General features: G+C 41.2%; 2 protein-coding genes across 8 annotated transcripts; one reads left to right on the forward strand and one right to left on the reverse strand.

The window, feature by feature from the left end:
- The first annotated feature begins 1,532 nt into the window (after positions 1 to 1,532).
- Positions 1,533 to 23,693, forward strand: LOC136342311 (tyrosine-protein kinase transmembrane receptor Ror-like). 5 transcript variants are annotated; one of them, XM_066287988.1, is made up of 11 exons: positions 1,533 to 1,891; positions 9,040 to 9,072; positions 10,831 to 10,986; positions 13,306 to 13,409; positions 13,474 to 13,608; positions 15,582 to 15,744; positions 21,534 to 21,698; positions 21,967 to 22,304; positions 22,357 to 22,515; positions 22,570 to 22,740; positions 22,901 to 23,693. In XM_066287988.1, exons 1-11 carry the CDS (start codon positions 1,843 to 1,845, stop codon positions 23,123 to 23,125), a joined length of 1,698 nt encoding a protein of 565 aa, XP_066144085.1. In that variant the 5' UTR covers positions 1,533 to 1,842; the 3' UTR covers positions 23,126 to 23,693. The 5 variants fall into 5 exon arrangements, with proteins under 5 accessions (XP_066144085.1, XP_066144088.1, XP_066144087.1 ...); XM_066287991.1 differs by having other exon boundaries at positions 22,000 to 22,304; XM_066287990.1 differs by having other exon boundaries at positions 13,306 to 13,406.
- On the reverse strand, positions 15,763 to 21,479 carry LOC136342310 (cytochrome P450 315a1, mitochondrial-like). 3 transcript variants are annotated; one of them, XM_066287986.1, is made up of 7 exons: positions 21,260 to 21,465; positions 17,566 to 17,835; positions 17,121 to 17,511; positions 16,872 to 17,072; positions 16,555 to 16,819; positions 16,202 to 16,485; positions 15,763 to 15,954 (listed from the first exon to the last, which is right to left on the reverse strand). In XM_066287986.1, exons 2-7 carry the CDS (start codon positions 17,690 to 17,692, stop codon positions 15,789 to 15,791), a joined length of 1,434 nt encoding a protein of 477 aa, XP_066144083.1. In that variant the 5' UTR covers positions 17,693 to 17,835; positions 21,260 to 21,465; the 3' UTR covers positions 15,763 to 15,788. The 3 variants fall into 3 exon arrangements, with proteins under 3 accessions (XP_066144083.1, XP_066144084.1, XP_066144082.1); XM_066287987.1 differs by lacking the exon at positions 17,566 to 17,835 and having other exon boundaries at positions 21,260 to 21,466; XM_066287985.1 differs by lacking the exons at positions 15,763 to 15,954; positions 16,202 to 16,485; positions 16,555 to 16,819; ... (1 more) ...; positions 17,121 to 17,511; positions 17,566 to 17,835 and adding an exon at positions 18,705 to 21,207 and having other exon boundaries at positions 21,260 to 21,479.
- Positions 23,694 to 23,891: the final 198 nt, after the last annotated feature.

The raw sequence follows: 23,891 nt of genomic DNA on the forward strand, positions 1-23,891 counted from the left end.
TAGTTTGACGGTCCTTGTTCTACAGGATTCTATACAAGAACTTTATAAGTAAATTAATCCTAATGAGTAGCAAATTCCAAAAGCGACTTAATACGCAAGTCATCCCATATGAAAAATAGAGTTTTAGCGTTCCAAACTTGCGCGAAAATTCCCCCAACCTTAACTCTGATGCAAATTACGGATTTTCGCTAAGCGACCTTAAAGTGCAACGTTATTTACCCCAAAACACGCAACATAAAGTGCGATTTTTAGGCCTAGGAGTAAAAGTAGTTTCATTAATTCACCGCTACCGTCATGGTAGTGCAATGCTAAACCGATTGCGGTACCGCAGGGACGACTCGTGTAACAATTACATAATATTATCTATTTTCCTAGTGAAATCAAGCAGCGACTTTTGTGAAATTGTGATCTGACCAAATTCATTGAAATAAACATTTAAGAATTTATGACATAAACTTTACTTAAAATAAAAATAAATAAAAATATTTATTCGTAGCGCTGGACAGTTATATCCCTAAGAACAAATTGTGTTGCACTCGTAATGCGAATTAATCATTCAGATTCATTGATAATTCGTTTAAAAAAAAGGTATTTGTTACTCGGAGTAAGAGGTCTTGTTGTGCTTCGCCCAGTTGCTGGCCTCAGCTTCGCTTCACAGCACAAACAAAGCACTTTTACTCCTTGTAACATAATCTACTATTTCATACCCAACTACTCTGTTTTTAGGAGGAAGGAAAATCATTTCTTATACAGGGTGACCTAAAAACAATTGCACAAAAGGGCATTGGGGGCTGCTGTCTACACTAATACATTCTCGAAGTTTTAAATCCACATTTTGCCTCGCCTTGAAAGGTTTTCGCCAATGCTTCCGCTCGAATTTACACTTTATGGACAAAAAAACACAAAAAATAAGTCTAGTGGGTTTAAATCGGGGCAGCGCGGCGGCCACAGGTCTTCATTGCCTCGCCTAATTCATCAATGCACAAAATTCACGTTCAAGACCCCCCCTGCACGAAGCTTAAATGCCCCCCTCAAGAAGCTTAAACACCCCCGTTCAGTTTTGCGGGAAATGCAACTGGTCCTAAAATCATATATCCCAAAAATCCCGCACGTTAGTTGAGAATTTATGTTGAAAGCGATATGCGCCAGTTAAACGTACTTTCCTGTATATATGTTGCATCGTGGGTGAACAACGTCTTATCAAAGGCCATGATGTGGTTTCAGGGTAACAAATTGCAGACGACGATTCCGGGTTGAAAATCCTTTGCCTACCACTTCTGAAAGGGCGCTAAGTGGTACGGAAAGAGCTTCCCTTCCCGCAGAAGTAGCTTCAAAGTGGCGCGAGTTTCTCGTAGTAATTCGCAGCAAGAATGTTTCGTCTTCCATTATCCGATTTTGAGCGAAGCAACTCTACATTCAGCTGTATCGCTTTGTTGCCCATCCGTCGCACTAATTTGCACCAATTTTCTTGGACCGCCCTGTATAGGGGCTTTTGCCGCCCTCTGACGGCGCTTCGACCCAACAATTTCTTGCTCCTCTTGTAACGGAGTGGTGACAGTGTGATAATAGCAAGCATCACCGCAGTTGCAGCTTATCTCAGGACGAAGATATCTCCAACTCCTCTTCTTGGTAAAGAGTAAAGCACGCGTGCCTGAGCCCATGGGGACTTGGGCGAATCCCCAGCCATTCTCATTTGTTTCCGATATGCGCTCTCATTCAAATCGAATCGCCTGTATACCGCGTGTTCTTCCGTTCGAATTTCGCGCCACTACACTTCACTAGTGACGGAATAGTGATTGTTGACCAACAAATCATAGTGATGAGTGAGTGTCTGGATGAAATATGAGGAGGCACAGGGGATCGAGAAAGCGCGCCATAGAGAGACTCGAGGGTAAGTCTCCGACTCGGAGGTCACAGTCTTATGCAATTAAGTTAGAGACAAAGAAGTTATTATATGGACAACAAAATCCAGCTGCCAAGAATTTGACGAGATAATATAAAGATCTGAGGCGGACGGTTTGAAGGGGTCATCGCATAGGGCAAGATAATCGTATTTTTGTTTAATTGGCTTGTGGAAGTCTGCTTCAAATTTGTTTCTGAAAATTGGGTTTTGATAAAGCTAATTGGAACTATAAAAATTTGAATATTATGGAGATATCGGTTGTTGGCTTTCTGCCACCGATGACTCTTCGTCCTGAGGGGCGGGAGAGGGGGAGGAGAGGGGGTGGGGAGGGGTCGGAGGAGGAGGGAGGGAGGGGGGTGGTTGCTACAAGGGAGAAAAAAAGTCGCTTTTAATATAAAGAAAATTGCTGGATTTTTTCCTCGCTCTAAGGAGATTCGTTATTTCAATTTCGGCTTATGATGCCCAGCAATTTAGATCCCTCTGCAAGATAATTGGAGGAGCGGAGAATTAAATTAACAAGGGGCCGCAGTGGCAGTGTAGGTACATATTTGTATTTTGGGAGGGTGAAAAATCGAACTTCCATTACTCCGAGTCCTGCGGGGAAGACAATGTCCAGTGGCCCATCGCCGGAATTCAGACGGCGAAAGCCTCACGCAACCCGGAACTAACGCCCGTAATTCCTAATATGAGAAATGCACGAACACAAGTGTGTCGCAGATGAAGGCCCGAGGAATTCTCGGCACTTCGATGAGCTGCAGAAATGCAATTTCAGTCTTTGTCTTCTTAAATTGCCCCAAATGGGTGCTCCAGCAATGAAACACTGGCTTGAGCATTATCCGGCCATTGCCGGCCCGCGGACGAATTCCAAAACTAATTGCAGCAGACGCTCGTTAACGTAAACTAATTCGAGCCAAGTGTGGTTCACGTTATCGAAATGTCTACATTAGCGAAGATGATTTCAATAATTCACGATTTATTAAAGACGTGTTTAACGCATATACAGTGTGTCCCAGGGTAGGTGTAACACGGGGACAGGTGGACCGAAAGCGTTCGAGTTATTGAGTGACGTTTGGGGATTGAGTCCTGCTTGTTGCAGAGCTCCGGTGCAGAGCAAGTGAGTTGATTCCGTGCGATACAGAGTGTTTAATAAAAAGATGTGCGAAAATTATCATCAGTAAAGCGACCTTATTTTTCAAAATAGGAAAAGAATTGACTAAAAACAGTTGTTCTGAATGCACTTTCACATCTTCGCACCAAATTTCAGGGACGAAAAAGTATTTTTCCGGAAAAAAAAATAATTTCACATCGAACAACACCGCGTAAACATAACAAATAATAAATATCAAACCTGACACATCGAATTTGCAAACAGGCCAATTAGCAATGGATTTACCATGTAGCAACAATTTTTTATTCCATGTAACCTCCACCCATATCCGCGCATCTTTCAATCCTTCGTCTAAATTCGTTAAAACTCCTTTAAACATATTTATGAAAGATGTTAAATGTTAAAGAGTTCACGGCATTTGTAATTCTTTGCCGCAATATTACTGCATTGTTAGGAAGTGGTTCTGCATAAACCAACGGTTTGGCTCGGTCCCATAAAAAGTAGTCCAATGTCGAAAGGTCTGGGCATCTCGGCGGCCATTTGATTTGTCCATTTTAGACTAACGAATATTTTCCAAAGTTAAAATCTTTTTTTCCGAAAAATACTTTTATATTCCTCAAACTTGGTGTGGGGATCGGTGAGGTTGCGTTCTAAACAACTATTTTCAGTCGAATTCTTCGTATCTTGATCAATGAAGACACTGCGTTAACGCGTGTATGCTTGATTCTACGGGGTGTCTCTGAAAGATCTGTGCAAACCTCTACCACAAATTTCTGAGGCGGAACCACGACGATTTAACCCAATTTACGATAGTTTAAAAATACAGGACTTTAGAGCGAAATTCAAAAAAGAAAAAAACGTTTATTGCTTCGTTTGTAATGGTACCGTGTGAACAAATCGCTCCTTCGAGGGGTTTTCAGGCACGAGGAATCAGAACCTGTTCACATTTTCCATGCGCGTTGTAGGGGGCGCTCTCGGCGCTGGGAGAACTCTTTTTCAAAGGGGCATAACTTTTTTATTACGCGGTATAAAATTTATTTACGTCTAAATTGTGATTTCTTACAACGTTCCATGAAAAAAGATATCTTGGTACAAGTCCCTACAGGCATTCCTTCGTGAGATATTTGACGTTGAAACTTCGCTGCATGTCGTGAAAAATCAGTTTAAAGTGCACATTTGTTCGTCCAGTTGAAACGAAAAAAATTAATAAATAAATAAAAATGTTCAGTTTTTGCTCTACTGTTCGAATATGCTTTGAACCCGTTTGTCACGACATGCAGCGACCTTCGGACCTCAAATATCTCAAGATGATACGCCCATAGACCTCTTTTCATAAAATGTATAGGAAAACATAAATTTAGGTATGAACAAATTTTATACGGGGTGTTAAAAAAGTTACGCCCCTCAAACTGAGTTCACCCAGCGCTGGCGGCGCCCCTTAAAATGTGCATCAAACATGTAAATGTGGTCGGGTTTCTCGCCCCTAAAAACCCCCCGATGGGCCGTTTTGTTTATACAGTACTATAACAAACCGAGCAAGTGACTGTTTTCCTCTTTTTTCTATTTTCACTTTGTCGCCCTGTATTTTTAAAACTTTCCACCTTTGGACTAAAGTAAATTGGGTTAAATCGTCAGATTCTCTCGGCGGAAATCTGTGGAAGAGTTTTGTTCAGACCTTTCAGAGACACCCAACATGGTACGAATGTCGGATTTACGTTAACGCGATGTTTTCATTGTCGCCTGTTCAGGTCACCGATCGTCTGCATTTCGAAAATGTGGAAAATCAATTAAACTACATTTTCACCGTTGTGATATCCATTTTATTCGCCCAATTGACCGAAGCCCCCGTTTGAGCCCTTCGCGGCATAAACTCGCAGGGACTTCGTGAAGGCCCAAATCACTCGAAAGGCCGAGAGGAGGCGAGCTATGCGGTTGTTCCTGGTGAGCGGCAAATGCACAAGATGCAATTACCTACAGAGTGTTCGACAGAAAAAACTGGGTTTCCATTTATTAACTTCCTAAAAAGTGACTTGACGCACGGGCCGTCCTGTGCGGCAAGTTAGACTTTCAGCGTCCCGAACATGGCGAAAACACTTTTCGAACGTTTCCTCGAAAAAAATAACAAACACCATTAGGATATCTGTTCTGATAACCTGATAACGTAGCCGTGCGCTAGATAGCGACGTCCTGCGACGGCTGCTCATGATGCGGATCGAGCCTTAACCCGAACTAACTTGTTATGTTCAAAACCGCAACTAGAAATCAGTCAAGTTCTAACTAAATAAATCTAAATAAAATACAAATATTGTCGTTTATCGATAAACCTGAAGGCTAAGACAACAAATAAAACCGACTCGAAGGTCTCGAGCGAGGCCCCGATGGTTCTCCCATGGAAGTATCTGGGTTCAATCGCATTTCCAGGATTAAAACCGATGTTTAGTTCTTTTCTGGAAACGCTATTTAAAAAACGCTTTATACCTTGTTTCGCTCCCAGCTTTTAAATCTCCCTTGAACGTAAACAGCAGCTGTGTCCAGGTGGCCCCCTCGGCCCACCCATCATTAAAAGCTGATGTTTGGAAAAAAGACCCAGAAATCGTTATTTTCGTCCTGTCCCACGCCGCTGATGATTTAACATTTCCCAATTCCTTCTCCGGTAATGCAAAAAAACCAGTGGGTCAAAGCATTATCGCAGTGTTCGTCTATGGAGATTTGGCCGGAGCTCGAGCTAGAGATTGATTAATACCTCAGTAGGAATGTATTGTTTCGTAATTGCCCACCAAGCTTGATAATTGACCATTAAACCTTCCCCGGGGGCATGGCAATAGCACACCGTAAATCTTCAGCTCTGGCAGCTGATCGTTAAAAAGAAGCAATGGATGCATGGTTAAAGCAGCGATCGCTCTTTAAGGATGCCTCTTTACATGGACTAATCAATGCCCATTAGTGATGGGGGATCAACACCAAGGGATGGGGGGTTTCGATGCTCTTCAAAATAATCCACGAGATTGCGATAACAGAATTCCGTATAACTGAGCGCAGATAAATATTTTTAAAGAGATTTTATTATGGCTTGTTTTGCAGGAGTTGACCAATGCGCCGGTCAGTTGACCCTAAGGGTGACAGTATCGAATCAAATGTCCTTAAGTCGTTGTGCTTCATTAATTTGTTTACACTCTCGATGGAAAATTAATTTTAGAATCTCCTGCACTCTCCACTATAGTGATCGAGCGAGATTTCTCTATCACCATCACGGGGAACATGGTACAGCGCCTCACCTTGAAATCACCTTTGAAAGCCCCCAATGAGGGGCGCTAAAATGCCCGGCAAAGTTCCTTTGAATTTCATTTTCCAACATTAGGTGGCAGTAATCCTTAAAGACATTAATATCCCTGAGATTAGTTCACGTCCCCATTTTCTTGTATTTCCTGGAAGCGTGCTAAATCCATCGGGATTTCTCATCAGGTGAAATAATCCCTAAGCCGAATAAACTTATCTTAGAATTATGAGGGGTGGGAAATTTTCCGGAGGTAACTTTGTTCCTTAAGTGCTGGAGACTGGATTTTGTTCTGCCGAACACCGTGTATATATTATTGAATAATTTCAACCTGCTGGCAATAAGGCATCACTTTCCAGCACACTTCACTTCGTTAGGGCATGATTTAGGCATGTGGGGAGGCCATTTTTGCCGCTGCGGCTGAGATACTAAAATTCCGCTTTTTTATATGGGAAGCCCTGTATATCGCGCGATTTTCTGAATTTTCCGTTCGGTAAGGGCAACGTAGCTAAGGAAATATTTGTTTTCATCGCTCTCAGTTTCCTAGTAACATAAGAATTAGCGACGGCACGTCCTCAAAGCTTTTCGAAGAGAGCTTTCGACGTGTCCCTTCTCAAGCCCTGGAGCCGTTACCTTTATACCTTATCGGTCTTCGGGCAATGCGAGCTGCCACAAATGAATTTCCAAATTTTAGAAAATAGTTAAATAGTTCGCCACGCTTCGGCACCCTGTATGTCGGGCGATTTTTCCTGAGCAGCCATTTTCGAGGATTGCGGTTTATTCGAGTTTCCCCGGAATTTCCGAAGGCTAAAAATATTGATTTCCATAATCTTTTGGTAAAAGATCATTATCAATCCATGTGTGTTTATCATAGTGCCCCCTTTAATAATGGATCGGTGTTTTGAGTGGCATTGTCAAAAATACTAAAAGGTTTTCACATAAATATGAAATTCATAATTTCATAAACAAAATCACCCCGAAAATCCTGCGATGACTCATGATAGATATGTGTTTATCTTTGAGACTTTTCAGCTTGAATTGAAATTTAAGTAGATTTCAGGTCTTTTTGTTCCACTGCCCAAACACAGCTACTGCAAAAAATAAATTTTTATTTATTAATTTAATGGAGGACGAGTTCGGTTTGGACGCAGATTAACTTTATCATCCAGTAGTACCACGTGATAAATAGCGTAAACTATAAGTTGCTCTCTCTCTCTCAGCTGCACGTTTCTGTGGCTCTGTTCGTTCTTATGGCGTTTCTGATAGAGCTCGCCGGTTGTTTTGGGCAATATTTAGGTGAAAAAAACCGACGCAAAATAGGCATAATCGATATCAATAAATAATCGTATGCATACATGGCGAAGGATATAGAATTTTTCCCGTACCGCTGCAGATTAGCGTAGATACGTAACGTATATACGTATTTTGTGTAGGTTGTTTGTTATCATCCATAAAGTGTTGCAAAAAATATAAACCTGGATCAATATTTGCTCCAGAGCTAACATTGAGCTCTTCGCTTTGAATTATTGGTTTTAGCTAATTATCCATGGCGTTATCTCGTAGTGCAATAACAGGTATATGAAGGATTAAACCTATTTTTTCGCGTTTTTTGATCGTCACGTTAAAGAAAAACACATTGAGTGTTGGGCGTCCCGTATGAAAAGTCGAGTTTCAGCCTCCCGAACCAGGCGGCAAAACTCATTCCGACCGATTGGTAGATTCGACCGCTGCAAAATGCCCATTTCTACCAGGCACAGTGAGTGCTACTCAATCACGTGATCAAGCTTCAATGGGTGATGTTTTGGGCGATTCCCAGACGAAAAATTTATATAAACACAGCTCGGTAACGTGTCGTTCTCAGAATACAGGGTGTCAAACTTTGTTTTATAATCGGTAGAAAGAGGAGCAATGCCGTTCATGGACCCCACCTCACTTTGGCGTAGTAGCATGGCAATTTCTGGATGCAACTTGTGGACAAAACTGGATCGCGTTCGCAGATCCACAATCATGGCCACCCGGTCCGCCGGATTTAAGTCCGTTGGACTTTCTCCTTTTGGGAGAGCGTAAAGTTCCTCGTTTACTGAACTCCGGTCAATAATGACGAAGAATGAACCCAAGGGACACGGGATCCATGTAATCAGACAAAATACACGCCGGGAATGTTTCATTGTGTTCGGCAATCGATGTTAATGCTCGAATTGAAGTTGAAAGAGGACATTTCCAGCAGCCATCGCAAGTTTCGTATCATTGTTAAATGTTTTTTTGCTAAAAAAAATGCGGACCGTTTGTTTAAGCGGAGTTTTAATGAAGCGTTTTTGCTGTTTGGTTTTTCTTAAATTTCCGGCGTTACCCCTGCGCGCGCCACTGGGAAAAGGAGAGCAACGATTTCTAACTCAACACATTCATTTGTGCTACATTGAAAAATGCCACCAAGCTTCAGTGCCATATTAGTTTGCGTTTGCTTGTCAACTAGGAGCTTTTTTTAGTATGAACCGATTTGTAAAAAAGCTTGACGCCCCGTATCTTGAAAACGAAGCACTGCCGGAACTATGTTTTTATAAACTTTTCGTCTTATATATATAATACACAAGGAATCCTCCCTTGAGATTTGGCCACGCACTTAAGTTCCGCCCTGTATAGTAACAGGGCACCTGGTACCGGCAAGGTTCCTGCGTAGGCGTCAAAAGTGAAGAAATAAATGTGATTTGGAAGCTTTCTGAAATTTATCACGCAATAATGGTGTTTCTTTTGCAGATGACCTACCACCAGCCTCTCCCTCCGTATCTGGTAAGTTGTTTGTTTTAATCCACTTCTACATTAAATTTGGAAAAATATCGCTGGAAGCTAATTAAAAGTTATGAATGAGGTCATTGAGGTTTGCTCGTTTTTAGAAACGGCTCGTTTGCTTCGCCTCCACGCCCTCCTACTTCTTTATGAAGATTCGCCAAACAAATAATGCTTGTCGATACACGAGGAAGTTTCAGTTTATTTCTGTTAAGTTTTTAAGGCAGGATTTACGAGAAATACGTTGCCGAAATTGGAGCTTTCAGAATTATTTTATTCCGAAGTCTCCCATGTCGTCTTTGAGGTGACTGCCACGTGCCACAAAGTCCCATAATACTGCTCAAAGGGAGCAAATCTCATTAAGCGAAACTTGTTCTAAGACCGGCAACGATGGGTGGAAGCCACAACAAACTGTCAGATTCCTAGGGTCGCGGGAGGAGTCCTAAGTTCTTCTGAAACTTTCGGGCAGACGTCGAAAATGGCAACTTTGCCTGACGTAACTGTCTCGTAAGAGGCGCCACCATTGGCTCGACTGCTGCCCACGTGACGCCGGGCGCGGATTCCAGCATTGCCGTTGTGAGGATAACGTCCGGGTCTGCAGGGGAGACAGTAACGTTCATGTAATGATGATGTTTGAACGATATCGAAGTCTCCCTTTCCAAAGCGTTCGAAACGAGCTTCTATTAATCCCGACATTACGCGAAAACCACGAGAAATGGGCTTCATTAGTAGGACGATGAAATATTTCCTAAAATATCCGCTCTTCTCTATGGATAGGCAGACTTCTGCATTTTTTTTTTTTAAGGTAAGCTGGCCCTCGTCAACAATTTCCCCTTCGCACACATCAAGGCGTGTCACTCAGGCGAATGATTGAAAACACTTTGAATTGAAACTTAATATTCATACTAGTCCTACTGCTTTGGCGGTAATTTATCGTTGGCACCACCTTTAATTCAAATGCAGCCCAACCGTTCGGAAGTTTCATACAGGCCGGCTAAAGCTGGGTTTTCAATTAACGATAAGATACGGCGCATCAAGAACTCCAATGAGTCGTACCGGCCATTCCAGAGCGAACAACTCGGTACTTGTGCGTCCAATTAACTTTTTTCCTGCCCTAATGACCAGCAGTGGCCGCGTAGCTGGGGTTGTCTGGTGTTACCGAACAATTGGCCTGCAGTCGTGATGCACCCTGTAGAGATATCTACGACGATTTCCTTGTACTGTCTCTATCTCCCACGGCTCGCGGGCCGGCTGTTCATAAATCCATGGAAATGTTAGCTGTCAAATTAACATCAAACGATCGAAATGCGAAAATATAAACACTTCTTTCAGTGGACTGTCGAGAGATCGAGATACGCCGCATCTGGTTGAGGTCAAATTGTTTAGTCCGAGCGAATGCGTCCCCAGGCAAATGTGCTTAGATTTTTTTTTTTTTTTTGGCAACCGTGCAAAGGACTAACGCCCTCACTGGGACCAATGGCGGAGCACGAACTGGGAACAAATGAGCTACGCGACGTTGCCACCTTTCACGCCGCAATCGGTATTTTCTCCCGGACTATGAAAAAAAATGCCTACAAACATACCGCAGCAGAGATTTACCGAGAATCGAATTGAATAGACTGGGTGTTCGGTGCGACCTTAATGGGACCAGAAAATGGCTTTACAATGCGGCCTACAATCCCGAGATGGTACTCGATTACGGCCTCACGAACCTGCTTTCAACTGTCACTTCCTAGTTGGTTATTCTTTTCTCTTTTGCAGGCCTGAGTCAATTCGAGGCGTTCAATGGCTCCTGCGGCGTGGAAAAGTGCAAGGGTGAAACCGCCTGTCGCACCCTTAGCAGCACTACCTACACGTGCGTGTGCACCCACAACTTCCAACCACCCACCAGTGACGGCGGATGTCCGAGGAGAATTGGTGAGTTTTAGAACGGAAATTTGTTAAGGAACAGTAGTAAATCTATCTTCGCATTGATACATCTTGACACTCTGATGGGTATTTATTAACACCTACGGCTCATTTGCTTCAAAGAGCATTATAAATGATTTAGAGGAATCAGGTGGGAGTTATGCTGAAGCAAAGCTTCTAATAAGGTATGGGATTCGCGGTAAAGTGGTATCCTCGCAGCAATGAATTGAATATGTTAAGCTTGATTTCGGTGCTAACGATTCCGAAGAAAACTGCCGAATATTGCCCTTTCCACACTTCCACATTATATCATGTTCGTTGGGTTAGTCAACTGACCCTCTGCAGTTTGAAAGTCCTAACGGTTCCCACTAATCCCTGATGCTCCGAGTAACTTCAAGTACAAACCAGAGTCGCATCCGATGAAAATTGGTGCTCGAACCAGTGGCGGCTAGTCCTATTTTTCCAGGAGATACTCGAAAGGAGGCATTGAGGGGGAAGTTGCGAAATGTGGTGAAATGCCCGCCACACGAGCCGCCACTGATTCCGACGGTTTTTGTTCGATTTACATTAAACTGAGTCCAGGAGCTGAAGCCGGTTGTGCGGTGACTGAGAGGTTTTAGTGAGGAGGTATTGAGAATCGTACGGAAGATCCTCAAACTGCATTTTAAAGAGAATGGGGGATTTTTAAGAACACATGAGACACACATAATTTTTTTTTTAGATAAATTCAGAAAGAGCGCAAAAATTATAATAAAGTATAAAATTTCATTAATTTGCCTAGAAACGTTTGAAAAAAAACATCCCTAGAAACCAGCATTTCACACCCTGTATGTGGCAAACGAAATGTCTTTCGATGTATATTTATATGAAATTTTCGCCACATTTTAGGATCTAGAATACGTGGCTGAATTTATGCCACTATGTTCAGACACACCTTGTATATGTACAGGGAGTTCTGTGCAAAGTGTAAGATACCATCATAGATATATTTCAGGAGGCGATAGTACTCTGCGAAATAATTCAAAAATGTTAATAGACGCATGGTCAGAAACGTACCATTTTTGATATACTGGATGTTCACATTTTTCCTCACTTTTTGCGAGCGAATTTTCAATTGATTTTATAATTTTATTTTTGATTCATTTAAAATTTTTTTTAAAGTATTATAAATTGCTTCCGCTAGTTGATTGCTGAGCCGGATTACTTTCTTTCCTCTCTTGCATTATATTCTGAATCCGTATCCATAGATACTTTTGAAAATTCTTTATGAACGGTGAGAGATACGAAAATATTGCAAGAGACCAGAAAGCTCAAAAACTAAATAAAATTAATTAAAATTTGGTAATAGAATTCATGTAGGATGTACCAAAAAAAGACACAAAGAATAGCATAATGTGTGACCCAAAAGACTTAATACACGGTATGTGGCTAGCGACGACTTTGGCAATGTGTTCTAGAGAATCCTTAAGAAAATTGATGAGAAAAACGCAGAATGTGGGGAAAAATATGAAACTTAGCCGCCTTCTGTGTCGAAAATGGTACCTCTTTTACAACGGGTCAATTAGCACTTTTTTATTATTTTGCATGACGATGTGTTACATCCTGTATAAGCTTGTAGAGTTTTAGCGCGACGAACCCAACGAAAATAGTTTTCCAAAATGTTTTACGGTTGGTCTCAAGGTGCCAAATTAATCGAAAACTGATAGGGGGGCTGTAGGGATGCGCAACAAGGGATTACTCCTTGTGACGAGGAGCTTCACGACGCTCAAAAGTAATCCTATCGGAAAAATTGAGTTCCGAGGACTTATTTGGTCATAAGAACCCAACTGAATCCGCCCACAAACACCTCGCAACACAAAACCCAATTTTCTCTACATGACAAGAACATGAATTAAGGCTGAATCACACACTAAACTAATACAGTAAAGTGACACCTCTCCTAAAACTCCGATTGTATTCAAGTTTTGGGGCCCACGTATTTTTTCCTCGTCGCAATTAAGCCCGAATAACACCGGGTCCTTTCCTATAATCCATTTTTTGAATTATCATCCCATAAGGAGTTCTCTTTATCTATTACGGGGCCCCATCGCGTGTAGGTGTCTCCAGGTTCTACCTTAACGTTATGGGGGTTATTGGCCGTCTATTTTGGGGGGCTTTTCACTTTTCAATCCGATATTGACAGCTACTTAGTAGAGGAGCCAAAAACAATAAAATTGTGAGCGATAGGTAAACAGAACTTAAAAAGCTATTAAAACTGAACTGTAAAAACTTTACTGCTCCTTAAACACAGGGCTGCGAGCATCTGGACTTATTATAATAGTTTTTTAGTCACTCAAGATGCAGTAGTGCAGCAAAAAATCCCCGTTCAACCCCCACCGAAGGAGCCCGAGTTGGTGAGCGTGGAAGGGATTAATCAGACTACATTGCCGGTTGTAAGGTTGCCCCATGTGGTCGCAAAAATCGTTAAAAAAATAATTTTTTTTTTTAATTACATAGAAGGAGCACGTATTGTCAGGAAGCATCATCAGTCTGGACAATTTGGTCATCAGCGGCATAGCCTGCGTCATAATAGTCATATTCGGACTTGCAATCTACTATTTCCGACTGAGGGCCAAGAGGAGGTGGGGTGATGTAAGTATGCTCAACTGAATATATCTCCTACATATTGTATTCGATGATTGCCCCGGAAAGGGCCTGCCCCATTGCGTATGAATTGAATGTTACAAAGGCAAAAAGCTTTCTCCCAAAAAAGACCCTTCGAGACAAATTCCTCCACTTTCTGCCACATAAAACGCGCCCTTTCAACTGAAGTTCATACATGAAACAACAAACGTTTTTAATACTAAATTCACCTGTCGAATCCAGATTTTGGGGGAGATTTCGATATGAGCTGAAACACAGTGGATAAATCCGGGCCAAATGCCCATTGCGAGGTTTTAATGTTAAATAAAATTAAGATCCGAAAACCGCTGGGATTCTCGAGGGATCCATCCCTTAGAAGTAAGATTTAGGGAGACAATGGAGAATGGTATCGAATGAGCTTAGCCATGGGGTATAATACTATAGGCAGGATCGCAGTCCCTTCGAGGTTGGTTTGTGGCTTGGGAGTGGGAAATTTCAAAAAAGGCATAATATACGGGACGTTCTGTGTAGTGAGAAAGTCGAGGGTACGTCACTGGGAAGTAGAGAAATAGCTATGGGAAATTGCACGATGGAACTGTTTCATCAGTACCGGTCTCAAGGAAAGGGGGGAGGGGAGGGGAGGGGAGGGGGGGTCAGGGCGGTGAAGTTGGTTTTTCTTGTTGGTAGGAGGGTGGCGATTAAAGGTGTGCAGACGCCGGCCCTGATTCCATAGGTTGATAATTTTCGACGATATACAGGGAGGTGCGCGTAAAAAAGTCGCGTTTCCAGATGCTGAAAAGAACTTTGTCGAAACCCTCAATTGAAAAACATTGAGAAGGTGCTCATATTGATCTGTACAGGGTCATCCGATGAACAAGTTGACCGCCCTTAGTATTGAAAACTTTCCGGAAAATTCCCAAAATGGGTCAAAACAGTTTTTGAGGGGGACGAATTTTTCTACAAACCACTTTCAAGCTTCGCCCTTACGGACGTCATAGCAACCCCAAAATTTTAGATGACACGAGGGGTCATGCGACACCTCAAATTAATGGTCTTTCAGAACTTCGTTCAACGGTGTAATGCGGTTGAAAATCTGTTGACTAATTTTTGAGATAAACAGGTATAAACTTGGTAAAAAATTCAATACAAAGTTAGATAGTGAGCAAACAATGAAAAAATTTGTTTGTTGATAGGAAATTGATTTTTTTCCCCATTTTGCACTTACAAACAATCGTTGCTTATTGTTATTTATTTATTCTCTATTTTTTCAACCAAAGATTGCGGGCATGAAATCGAAAACAAACAAATTTCCTATCAATAAACCAGTTTTTCCATTTCCTACGTGCTATTTAACCGAGTTTGTATTGCATTTTTTACCAAATTTATAACTGCTTTTCTCAAAAATTAATCGATAGATTTTGGATCGTGTCACACTGTTGAATGTAGTTTTGAGAGACCTTGAAATCATGGTGTCACTTGACAGGTGTGTCAATTTGAAAAATTGACCATTTTGCCCTATCGGTGAAGAAACTGTTATTTAAAAGAATTCGCAAACGTCCAAAGGTAGTATTTTTTACCTTAATTCGATGTTGCTTTTAAACTAAAAAAAATATATATTTGAGACTTAACCAGGGGAAGTTGGAGAATTTAGAACCCCTCAAGCCGTTTAAAATTTTGGGAGGGTTGCTGTGACGCGCATAAGGGTGAAGATTATGGATTGAATTTTATATAAAAATTCGTCCCCCTCAAAAACTGTTTTGACGCATTTTGGGAATTTCCCGAAAAGTTTCCAATATCAAGAGGGTAAAGTTACCGTTCCCCAATAACTGAGAGAGGGAGATGGAGGCACCTACAGATAATTTAACACTACCGAGTAGCAAATCCACAAAATCGCTTAACCCACCAGGGGTGTTCTAAATCATTCAAAAACTGTGTAGTGAGAGCTCTACAGCCTACAACCATCAATTTTTCTGTTTACTTAGGCATCCCCAATGAATTTGAAACAAAGCCCTCTAATACCAGACCGGTACGCTCCGAACCCTCAGTATTCCGCCTGCTGCAGTACTGATGTCCCGGTGATCCGCAAAGAAACCTTAAAGTTCCTCAATGAGTTGGGAGAGGGATGTTTCGGGAAGGTTTACAAAGGTAAGCAGATATAGTGCCCTTTGGGGATTCAGTATATTAGAAGTTCACAAACGTCTGAAGGAAAACTTTAACTCTTCGGAGGGTACAGCCACCATCTTTAAAACCACATCCACCTCTTGCTTGTTTAACACTTTAAACTCAAACCGCTTAACAACTTCCGCTAAAGTTGCCTGGAGTTGCAGTTCTGCCAGCTTCCGGCCAATACATGACCTGGAAGCAAAGCCATTTTAATTAGTTTATTAAGCTTCAAAGAATATTAGGTAAAAAAATTCGTGCTCTCCATGGGGGAAACTCATCTCGCAAAAACAAGGTTGAATCAGCACTTTCCCTAAACAAGAGACAGACATCCAGAACAATATTTTTCCACCCTCAAAGGACTCAAAAGAAGTGCCATAATTACGTTTTCATTTTGATCCTTTTGTGCATGTTTTCTTGTCGTTTTTTTAAAGTTCCTTACCTGGCCCCAATGGCGAAAGGCAGGGCAGCTGATTGAGCAATTGAGCTTTTGATTTCTCTCCTTTCCCATCTGTCCGGGTCGAACACCTCAGGGCTCACGAAGTACCTCTCGTCCCTTCCAGTGGTATAAATTGACAAAATCAGCACAGTTCCAGCAGGAATTTCATAACTTTTTAATACAACAGTTTCTGGTAAAATTCGAGTTAAAAAGGGTGCGACTGGATAGAGCCTCAAAGATTCCTTAATTACGTTTTTCAAGTAAGGGCTCGACGTAGGTGGCCGATCCTAAAAAACTCAATTAAAAAGTGTTGTTGATTCAGTAGTAATTAAAAAATTATTGACGGAAAAGCCTACCTTATCCAAACATCCTCGAAGCTTCTCCTGGATATCTGAGTGTTTCCCCACTAAGTATAACAACCATTCGATGGAATAAGCAGTAGTATCCCCTGCAGATAATATCAAGTCTGTGACTATCTTAGCCAGCTCGTTTTGGGTCATTTTTCCTTTGAGCTTCCCTATAAGCCCTTCGTCATTCTGGATCTGGCTTTGAGAGAGGAGATCTACAAGATCTGCTGCAGACCTCAGGGCTGCCGTAACACTAGCTTCGAATCTTCTCCACCTAAAATATGACAAATTAAACTGCTTGTCGTTTCGGAAGCTCGGAATTCTACCTATAAATTCGGTACTTAGCAGCAAATTTCGAGGAAATCAAAGACATCTTAGAACTATCCTCAAACACTCTATTTATCTTCGAAGCCAGACTGGTCATCATTAAGTCTACCCCCTCTCTAACTTCCTTATATTTGGAAGCTCCAACCAGCACCGATACCATGACCTCCAAGGACCACTTGTACAGCATCTCCTCCATATTCCTGCATAATACCTTTATTCATCTAATCGCAAAACGACCTGTAGCTGACCGTTCTGTATCGAGCTCGTCTACCAATCTCTCAATGGTGGGTCTGCAGCATTCTTCCAACCACCCCTGATCTCCCTTCAGAAGCAAAGGATTTAAAATCTTCCTAAAGTGCAGCCATTCCGGACCATTCATGAAAAACAGCCCCCTGGATACGTTGTGTAAGGTGTTGTATGTGGTCCACGCTTCTGGTAATAGATGCACCGGATGCTTGCCCTCGTGAGCGTAGACGAGTCTCATAGTTTCAGGGTCTGAAATGAAAACGCAGGGCACCGGGCCTATGTTCTCCTTGAAAATTGGGCCTAATTGTTTGTGTCTTTTGTCGATGTATTTGTGAAGCTGTGGGGCTGAGCCTGCCATCAGCAGGGAGAGAGTGGTGCCGATGAGGGGCAAACCTGCAATTGACGAGTAACGAATAATTAATTTTTCACTAAAACGTTCTCTTCTACCTCTCGCAGAAGGTATGTCGGCAAAATTTTTCGTAGTGGTGGTGCTATACCCGGTTCTTACAACTCCAAGGGGACTGGTTATTGCAGAGAAACTCTTCCGTAATAAAATGCAACTCGTACAGGCCATTCTTACACAATGGATTCACAGAAACACTCAGAAGGTGGCTATTTTGTTATTGATGAGGAAAAAAGTGGTACCCAGGTAGCAGCCGTACCAATTTATTCGCGTTCGAGAGATAGGTACCGGCGGGCAACGGATTTCATTTACATCTGTAATAAGTTGGGCATGAGTTGGGCTAACGAACTGCGATATGCTGAACTGTGTTTTTTAGGTGACGTATAAATGGCCGACAGGACTGAGCAGTACTATAATTTAATTTTTGTTCCGTTTAAGCGGTGATCTCCTTAGTACGATCCTGTTTCGATCTGCACAGGGACTAAATAATTTTTGCTTGTTATAGTATTAGGAATAGTTGCTATGCATCCTTGACAAAATGGTGATCGAATATTGTTGGCTACTTCCACAGTGTTTCATAAATATATCGACAAAATTTCAGGCGCTGTTGAGGTCATACAGACAAATATTTAGATGGATTAAAGTTAGCTTTGCAATCGTTTCGTTTTCAAGATACAAAATATAAAAATTTTTTCTTATTTACATTTTTTAAATATGCCAAAAGCGGTTTGGAATAAGGACATGAAATTTAGGTCACGCTATAGCGGGATACATATACATGTTCTAAAATTGCAAGAATAATTCTATCTAACTTAGTGACGTCGGTGCGAAAAAACGAAGTGATTTCCGTTCTAACTTTATTCGATGTAAATATCTTATGAATTTTGCATCCCCAGAATATTTATCGGTATGTTTATGAAGCACCTTGTATATTTGTATGTCTATTTAGCCTTCACTCATTACATGCAATTAAAGTTAAAAGTTGATATACAGTGAACTACGTTTTGGTACTTCACCACACCGCAAAAATCTTTCTCGGACTCAAAACTTAAACATGTCTTATTTTCATTATCCATATTCCTTAAATTTTAAATGGGTGTGTTTGGTCATATTGGGATTTATATAAGCACATACACTCTCTCTGCCATGATATCACCAAAATAAAGTACCAGAACCTACTAAAACTATTTATTTTTCAAAATCTTGTAATGGGCAAATTTCCTTCGCCATAGTATCAAGAAGTGTAAACAATAATTCTTTGGTATTGTAGACAGTTTGGTGAAGGTATCATTTCTACTTCTACATATCAATGCACATAACAAGGCCGTATTAAAACTATCGAGCTTGCTGCAATTTGGTATCTTCAATGACAGATACCATTTCCTCTAAATAACTGCTATACATATTTAATAAATAAATACTTATGTAGAAATTAAATAAATTCACACCTATATTTTCAATCGTATAATATTTCTCATCTTGGGCTTGGGAGGCAGTTCTGGCTTAACATTCTGCGGTAGTGGTGGGATCACTGGGGCACTCTTAGGAATAGCAACGTTTTGCAACTCCAATAACTGCAATCTTATATCCATCTCTATCAACAGTTCCAGTTCTTCTTCATAATACTTGCTCAGATTCTCATCAGTGGCCTTTTTGGTCAATAGAAGCAGGGCGTCTGTCCAGTACCCCGCCATCTTATCATCCTTAGCTTTCAGTTTGGCCACTTCCTCGTATTTGACTATAATGGAGAAGGCCTGGCCAGGGACTTCGCAAGAACCTACGTGATTGCAGTTTTTTCCTATCACTATGTGAGTGATGTCATCGACGTTGTAACTGGCTTTGTGGGTGTGTTTCGTATCGCTTACCACATTAAATATGCTCAGCTCTTTCAGGTTTTTGCTTAACTGCAAAAACGTTTTCGTTTGGTTTTTTTTGTCCAGAATTTCAGTCATTTGAGTCCCATCTAGCAAGAATTTCAGCCGTTGTTGCAACACATTCTCGATATTAATTGCTCGATACTTTTTTTTAAGCTGTAGCAGGCACTCATGATTTTTCAACATATCGGCCATTTCCATTTCTTTATCATTCTGGATTTTTTGAATGACGGTTTGAAAGCTCGTGCTGCTCATCTCTGTCGTGAGACTTTTGAAATCTTTGGGTCTATTTTTTAAAGCTATCCGCACCTGTTTTTGGAGGATATAAATCACTTTTTCGTAGTCTGCATAAGTGGACGCTTTCATGTCTCTTCTGGTGCGTGAAAGCAGCCACATGGTGCGCGAAAATAGTTCCAGGAAAAAAGGAGTTTTTGATGAGCAGTAGAAGATTATGGGCTGGTAGAAGGTGCTCTTGGTGTCGGGATCTAGGCCGATATGCAGCATTTTGGCCAGCATCCTCACGACCCTTTCACTCGTAGAAAAAATCCCTGGCTCGTACAGTTGTTCTTCAATCTGTGACTGATAAAAATTCCTTCTATGAGCCGTTTTATAGTACCTCAACGCCTCTAAAGTCAAGTGGCTGATTGCATTCACTTTGTCGTTCTCCGAGTAAGCCCTGGAAAAGGTGGTCCTGGGAGATGTGGATGCGTCCTCAGACCTCATGGAAGCCAAACTTATCCTTGAGAATCTATTATTGAAAGCTAAGTCTTCGACCGAAAAGTAACTTTGTGCGTTGGCCTCGTCGAAGTCCATGAGGATGGTAATTCTGCGCATATCCTCTCGCCCCAACTCAAATTCCTCCCTCCTGAACAAGTTGTTATCGTCCAAGTTGATTTTGCTGTGCAGGGCCTCGGCAAAGAGGCTGAGCAGGTACGTTTGCAAGACATACAGCTCGTGCTCCATATTCCTATCAAAGTTCCCTTCCATTATGATAAAATTGTAAATGTTCTCTCTGGTTTTACGAATGTTCATCTGCTTGATGAGCTGCGATCTCTTCTCTCCTTTGGAAACTTTTATCATGGTGTTTATAAGCAACAACGCCACATACTGCAAGGGCTGCGACGAGTCCCTCCAAACGTACACATTGAGGTCGTTGAATAATACCTCTCTAAGGATTCTCTCCTTCCAAGGCTCGAAGGCCTCATTGGAGCTTATTAAAATCTTCTGCAAGAGCGACAGGGCAAATCTAATCTCTTCATTGCTCGTATCAGTATTTTTCAAAATACTCAACGTTTTACTGAGAAGATCAAAAGAAGTATTCTCGACATAATTTTTAGAGAATAAATGAACCAAGGTCATGAGTAGCCCTAACTGCTCGCCGGAGCTCGACTGGCGCTCGACAAAGACCCTCATAAGCATCTCGTCGATGCCGGAAATCTTGAGCTCATCTATGAATACAGGGTCTAGGCTGTTTCTGTATATGTCTTCATAGGCAATTCGTCTCCTTTCTTCATTTTCATCGAAGAGGTTCTCGGCGATACGTCTCAGTATGTAGGTGACTGAAAATACTACTTTGAGGCAGTCGCTGTGCTTGATGTCTTGGAAATTGCCCTCGGATATGTAATGGGCCTGGTCATTATTTTTGATGGGTAGGTATTTGAGGCCATAGACCTGCTTGGTGTTATCGGGAAGGCTCAGTTTCTTGCAAATATTCTTTATATTCGATTGCAGCGATTTAGTTTGATCGAAGTCGTACAGGATTTGTTCTTTGTTGTCGAATTTTTCTATGGAGATTTTCGCTATTTTGGACATCTACGAAGGGGCTTCAGGAGTACAATAAAAACGCTAAACTTAAGTTACTTACTGCAAGTAGTTTACTGCCTAAACACCCACAATTAGCGCATCCTTTTCACTTCACACTAGATGATTATTCACTAACACACGATTTCCGTCTAAACGCAGTATATTATGTACTTACTATCTGTGGCCACGATGATTAAGTGAAGTTCAGCGATAAAAACCTTATCTGTTAGCAAATTTTTCCGAGAGGGTTTCTGAGTATTTTAATTCCCGATAATGTTTGTGGTAGGTAATGAACGAATTTGTGGGAAATAATCGAAACAAACTTTAAATTGCAGGAGAACTGACGGTGGCCAATGACCAAAAGCCCGATGTCGTGGCCATTAAGGTCCTCAAGGAATCTGCCAGCAAAGAGGCGGAGGAGGATTTCTTTCGAGAGGTGGAAATCATGAGCACCTTCAAGAACTCAAACATCCTGTCTTTCATCGGAGTGGTTTTGCCAGGTAAGCAGGCCCACATTTGAGAGTTTAAGCACATCGAAAAGTACCACTCTAGTTTGCTCTATGAACTGTACCAAAAACGCCTCGTTACCGAGGTACTGAAGATTTAAAACAAATACCTCGAGAACGATCGAGACCAATCGAATAAACTCAAAAACTGCTAAACATGTTTCATACATTATTTATTGTTATAAGCAGAATTAATATCCGCAACGAAATATAGGGCATTCCATTAAGAAAAATGTAATTTTTGCACACCACGGCTTTCTAGACCACCCTGTGCAACAACTTTTATTTTCTCGAGAAGGAAACTCCTGCGGCACAATCAACCCCATGATGGTATTCGAATACATGGAACATGGAGACCTGGCAGAGGTCCTCAGGGCCCAAAGGCAGCTCCCTTCTGCAGACTTAACCATTCCCAAGCTTCATGCGTTCGATCTTCTGGGAATCGCTCTTCAGATCGCTTTGGGGATGGAGTACCTGGCAGCTCAGAGGTTCGTCCACAGGGATCTGGCCTGTAGGAATTGCCTGGTGGCCGATGGACCCACAGTAAAAATCGCCGATTTCGGAATGAGTAGAGATGTGTACACTTGCGACTATTATAAGGTATTGTTGAGATTCAGGGCTAATGAGGTTGTTTAAGGGCAAAGAATTTTAGATCGGGGGCTCGAGACTGATGCCAGTGAGGTGGATGAGTCCAGAGAGTGTGGTTTATGGAAGGTTTACCTTGGAGTCCGACGTGTGGTCTTATGGAGTAGTTTTATGGGAGATTTACAGCTTTGGGAAGCAGCCGTACTATGGCCACAGCAATGAAGAGGTGTGAGGCGCAACCCTTTAAATACATTGTTGAGAACCGGTTTTAATTGTGTAGGTGTTGAAGCTAATTGTAGATGGAATAATGCTGATCCCTCCCGATGATTCTCCTCCTCTAATATGCGAGCTAATGAGGAACTGTTGGAAAACCGAGCCAAAGCACCGGATCACCTTTTCGCATATCAGAGAAGTACTCGAAGAGGCTTTTTACAGTAAATCCGTCATCAAGGTTCGTTATATCAAAGGTTTTGACAAAACTTTTACAAAACATCAACAATTCATCTCTTATTAAACGGAGTGCAAATAACCCCCGAAAAGCAACTCCAAAAGACGTATATTTATTCAATAAATGAAAAATACCCCAATATTTATTTATGAGTCTTTGGCAGAATAAATCGCAACCCCCGGCTACTCTCAGAGTAACCAACGAGTCGAGAAGGGAAAACAGCGATGTGAAACCCAGCAATGACCTCAAAATGAAATCGTTACCCCGTCCTCCGCCACTGCCTAAGACGATATCGCACACGGATTTACTGGATTCTGAGGGGTACTTGCTACCCAATGAAATTAAGGATCCAGTGCAGTACCTGGAAATTGTGCCGCATTATCAATAGTACTAATATATTTGGTGACTTTGTAAATAGTATTTCAAGCTGAGAAGAATTACAGGGTATTTTCAGTAAGTACTTAGATAAAGCTCAATAGAGAAAGTTGAGCGATGAGATTTGTCGAATAAGAGAGGTCCAAACGATAGAGATAAATCTTTTGGGGAAGATTTTTCTTCTTTCTCCGAATTAAACGTAATATTATTACCCTTTTTCTTAAACATTAAATTCATCTAATTGAATTGTTGTGGGTAAATATTTGTCTTTTACGATAGGATATCAAATTATTCACTTCAGTAAAAATTTTGACTGATATTGACATAAAATACGTAAATAATTTTAGTTCTAGTGCGATTTTCTATGAATTTCATGTAATAAATTATTTTACTGAGTGTTTCCACAGAGTTGGAACGAGACGAAAAGCAGTTAGTATTAAGGATCGAATCTTTCCTTATGCTGCAGCACGCCAAAGACTTATCCTTGTAGTTAAATTGCAATCCATTATATCTTTTATTAATATTGTTGGTTTTACAATGTTGTACAAATTTAATATTTAAAAATATATAATTTTACATTATTTCCAGGTAGTAATTTGATTCATAACTACCTGAATATCTGAGAAAATTTTACCGGGACGGTACCTTTTCACGTGTTTATAATTTTCTAATTCAAATCAATTTATTTAAATTATTAGCCCAACTAGATAATATTCTACGTGCTTATAATTATTTCATTATTTAGATCAAGTATCAAACTAAAACGGATCTGAAAATCC

The sequence above is a fragment of the Euwallacea fornicatus genome, chromosome 11, assembly GCF_040115645.1.
Source record: "Euwallacea fornicatus isolate EFF26 chromosome 11, ASM4011564v1, whole genome shotgun sequence".
Lineage (NCBI taxonomy): Eukaryota > Metazoa > Arthropoda > Insecta > Coleoptera > Curculionidae > Euwallacea > Euwallacea fornicatus.

Bases quoted from the DNA above. Each gene is read 5' to 3' on its own strand.
- LOC136342311 (XM_066287988.1), top strand. From the start codon at position 1,843: ATGAGGAGGCACAGGGGATCGAGAAAGCGCGCCATAGAGAGACTCGAG. The intron at 1,892-9,039 runs GTAAGTCTCCGA...TTTCTTTTGCAG, and splicing joins CGCCATAGAGAGACTCGAGG to ATGACCTACCACCAGCCTCT. The intron at 10,987-13,305 runs GTGAGTTTTAGA...ATAGTTTTTTAG, and splicing joins CGGATGTCCGAGGAGAATTG to TCACTCAAGATGCAGTAGTG.
- LOC136342310 (XM_066287985.1), bottom strand. From the start codon at position 21,207: ATGTCCAAAATAGCGAAAATCTCCATAGAAAAATTCGACAACAAAGAA.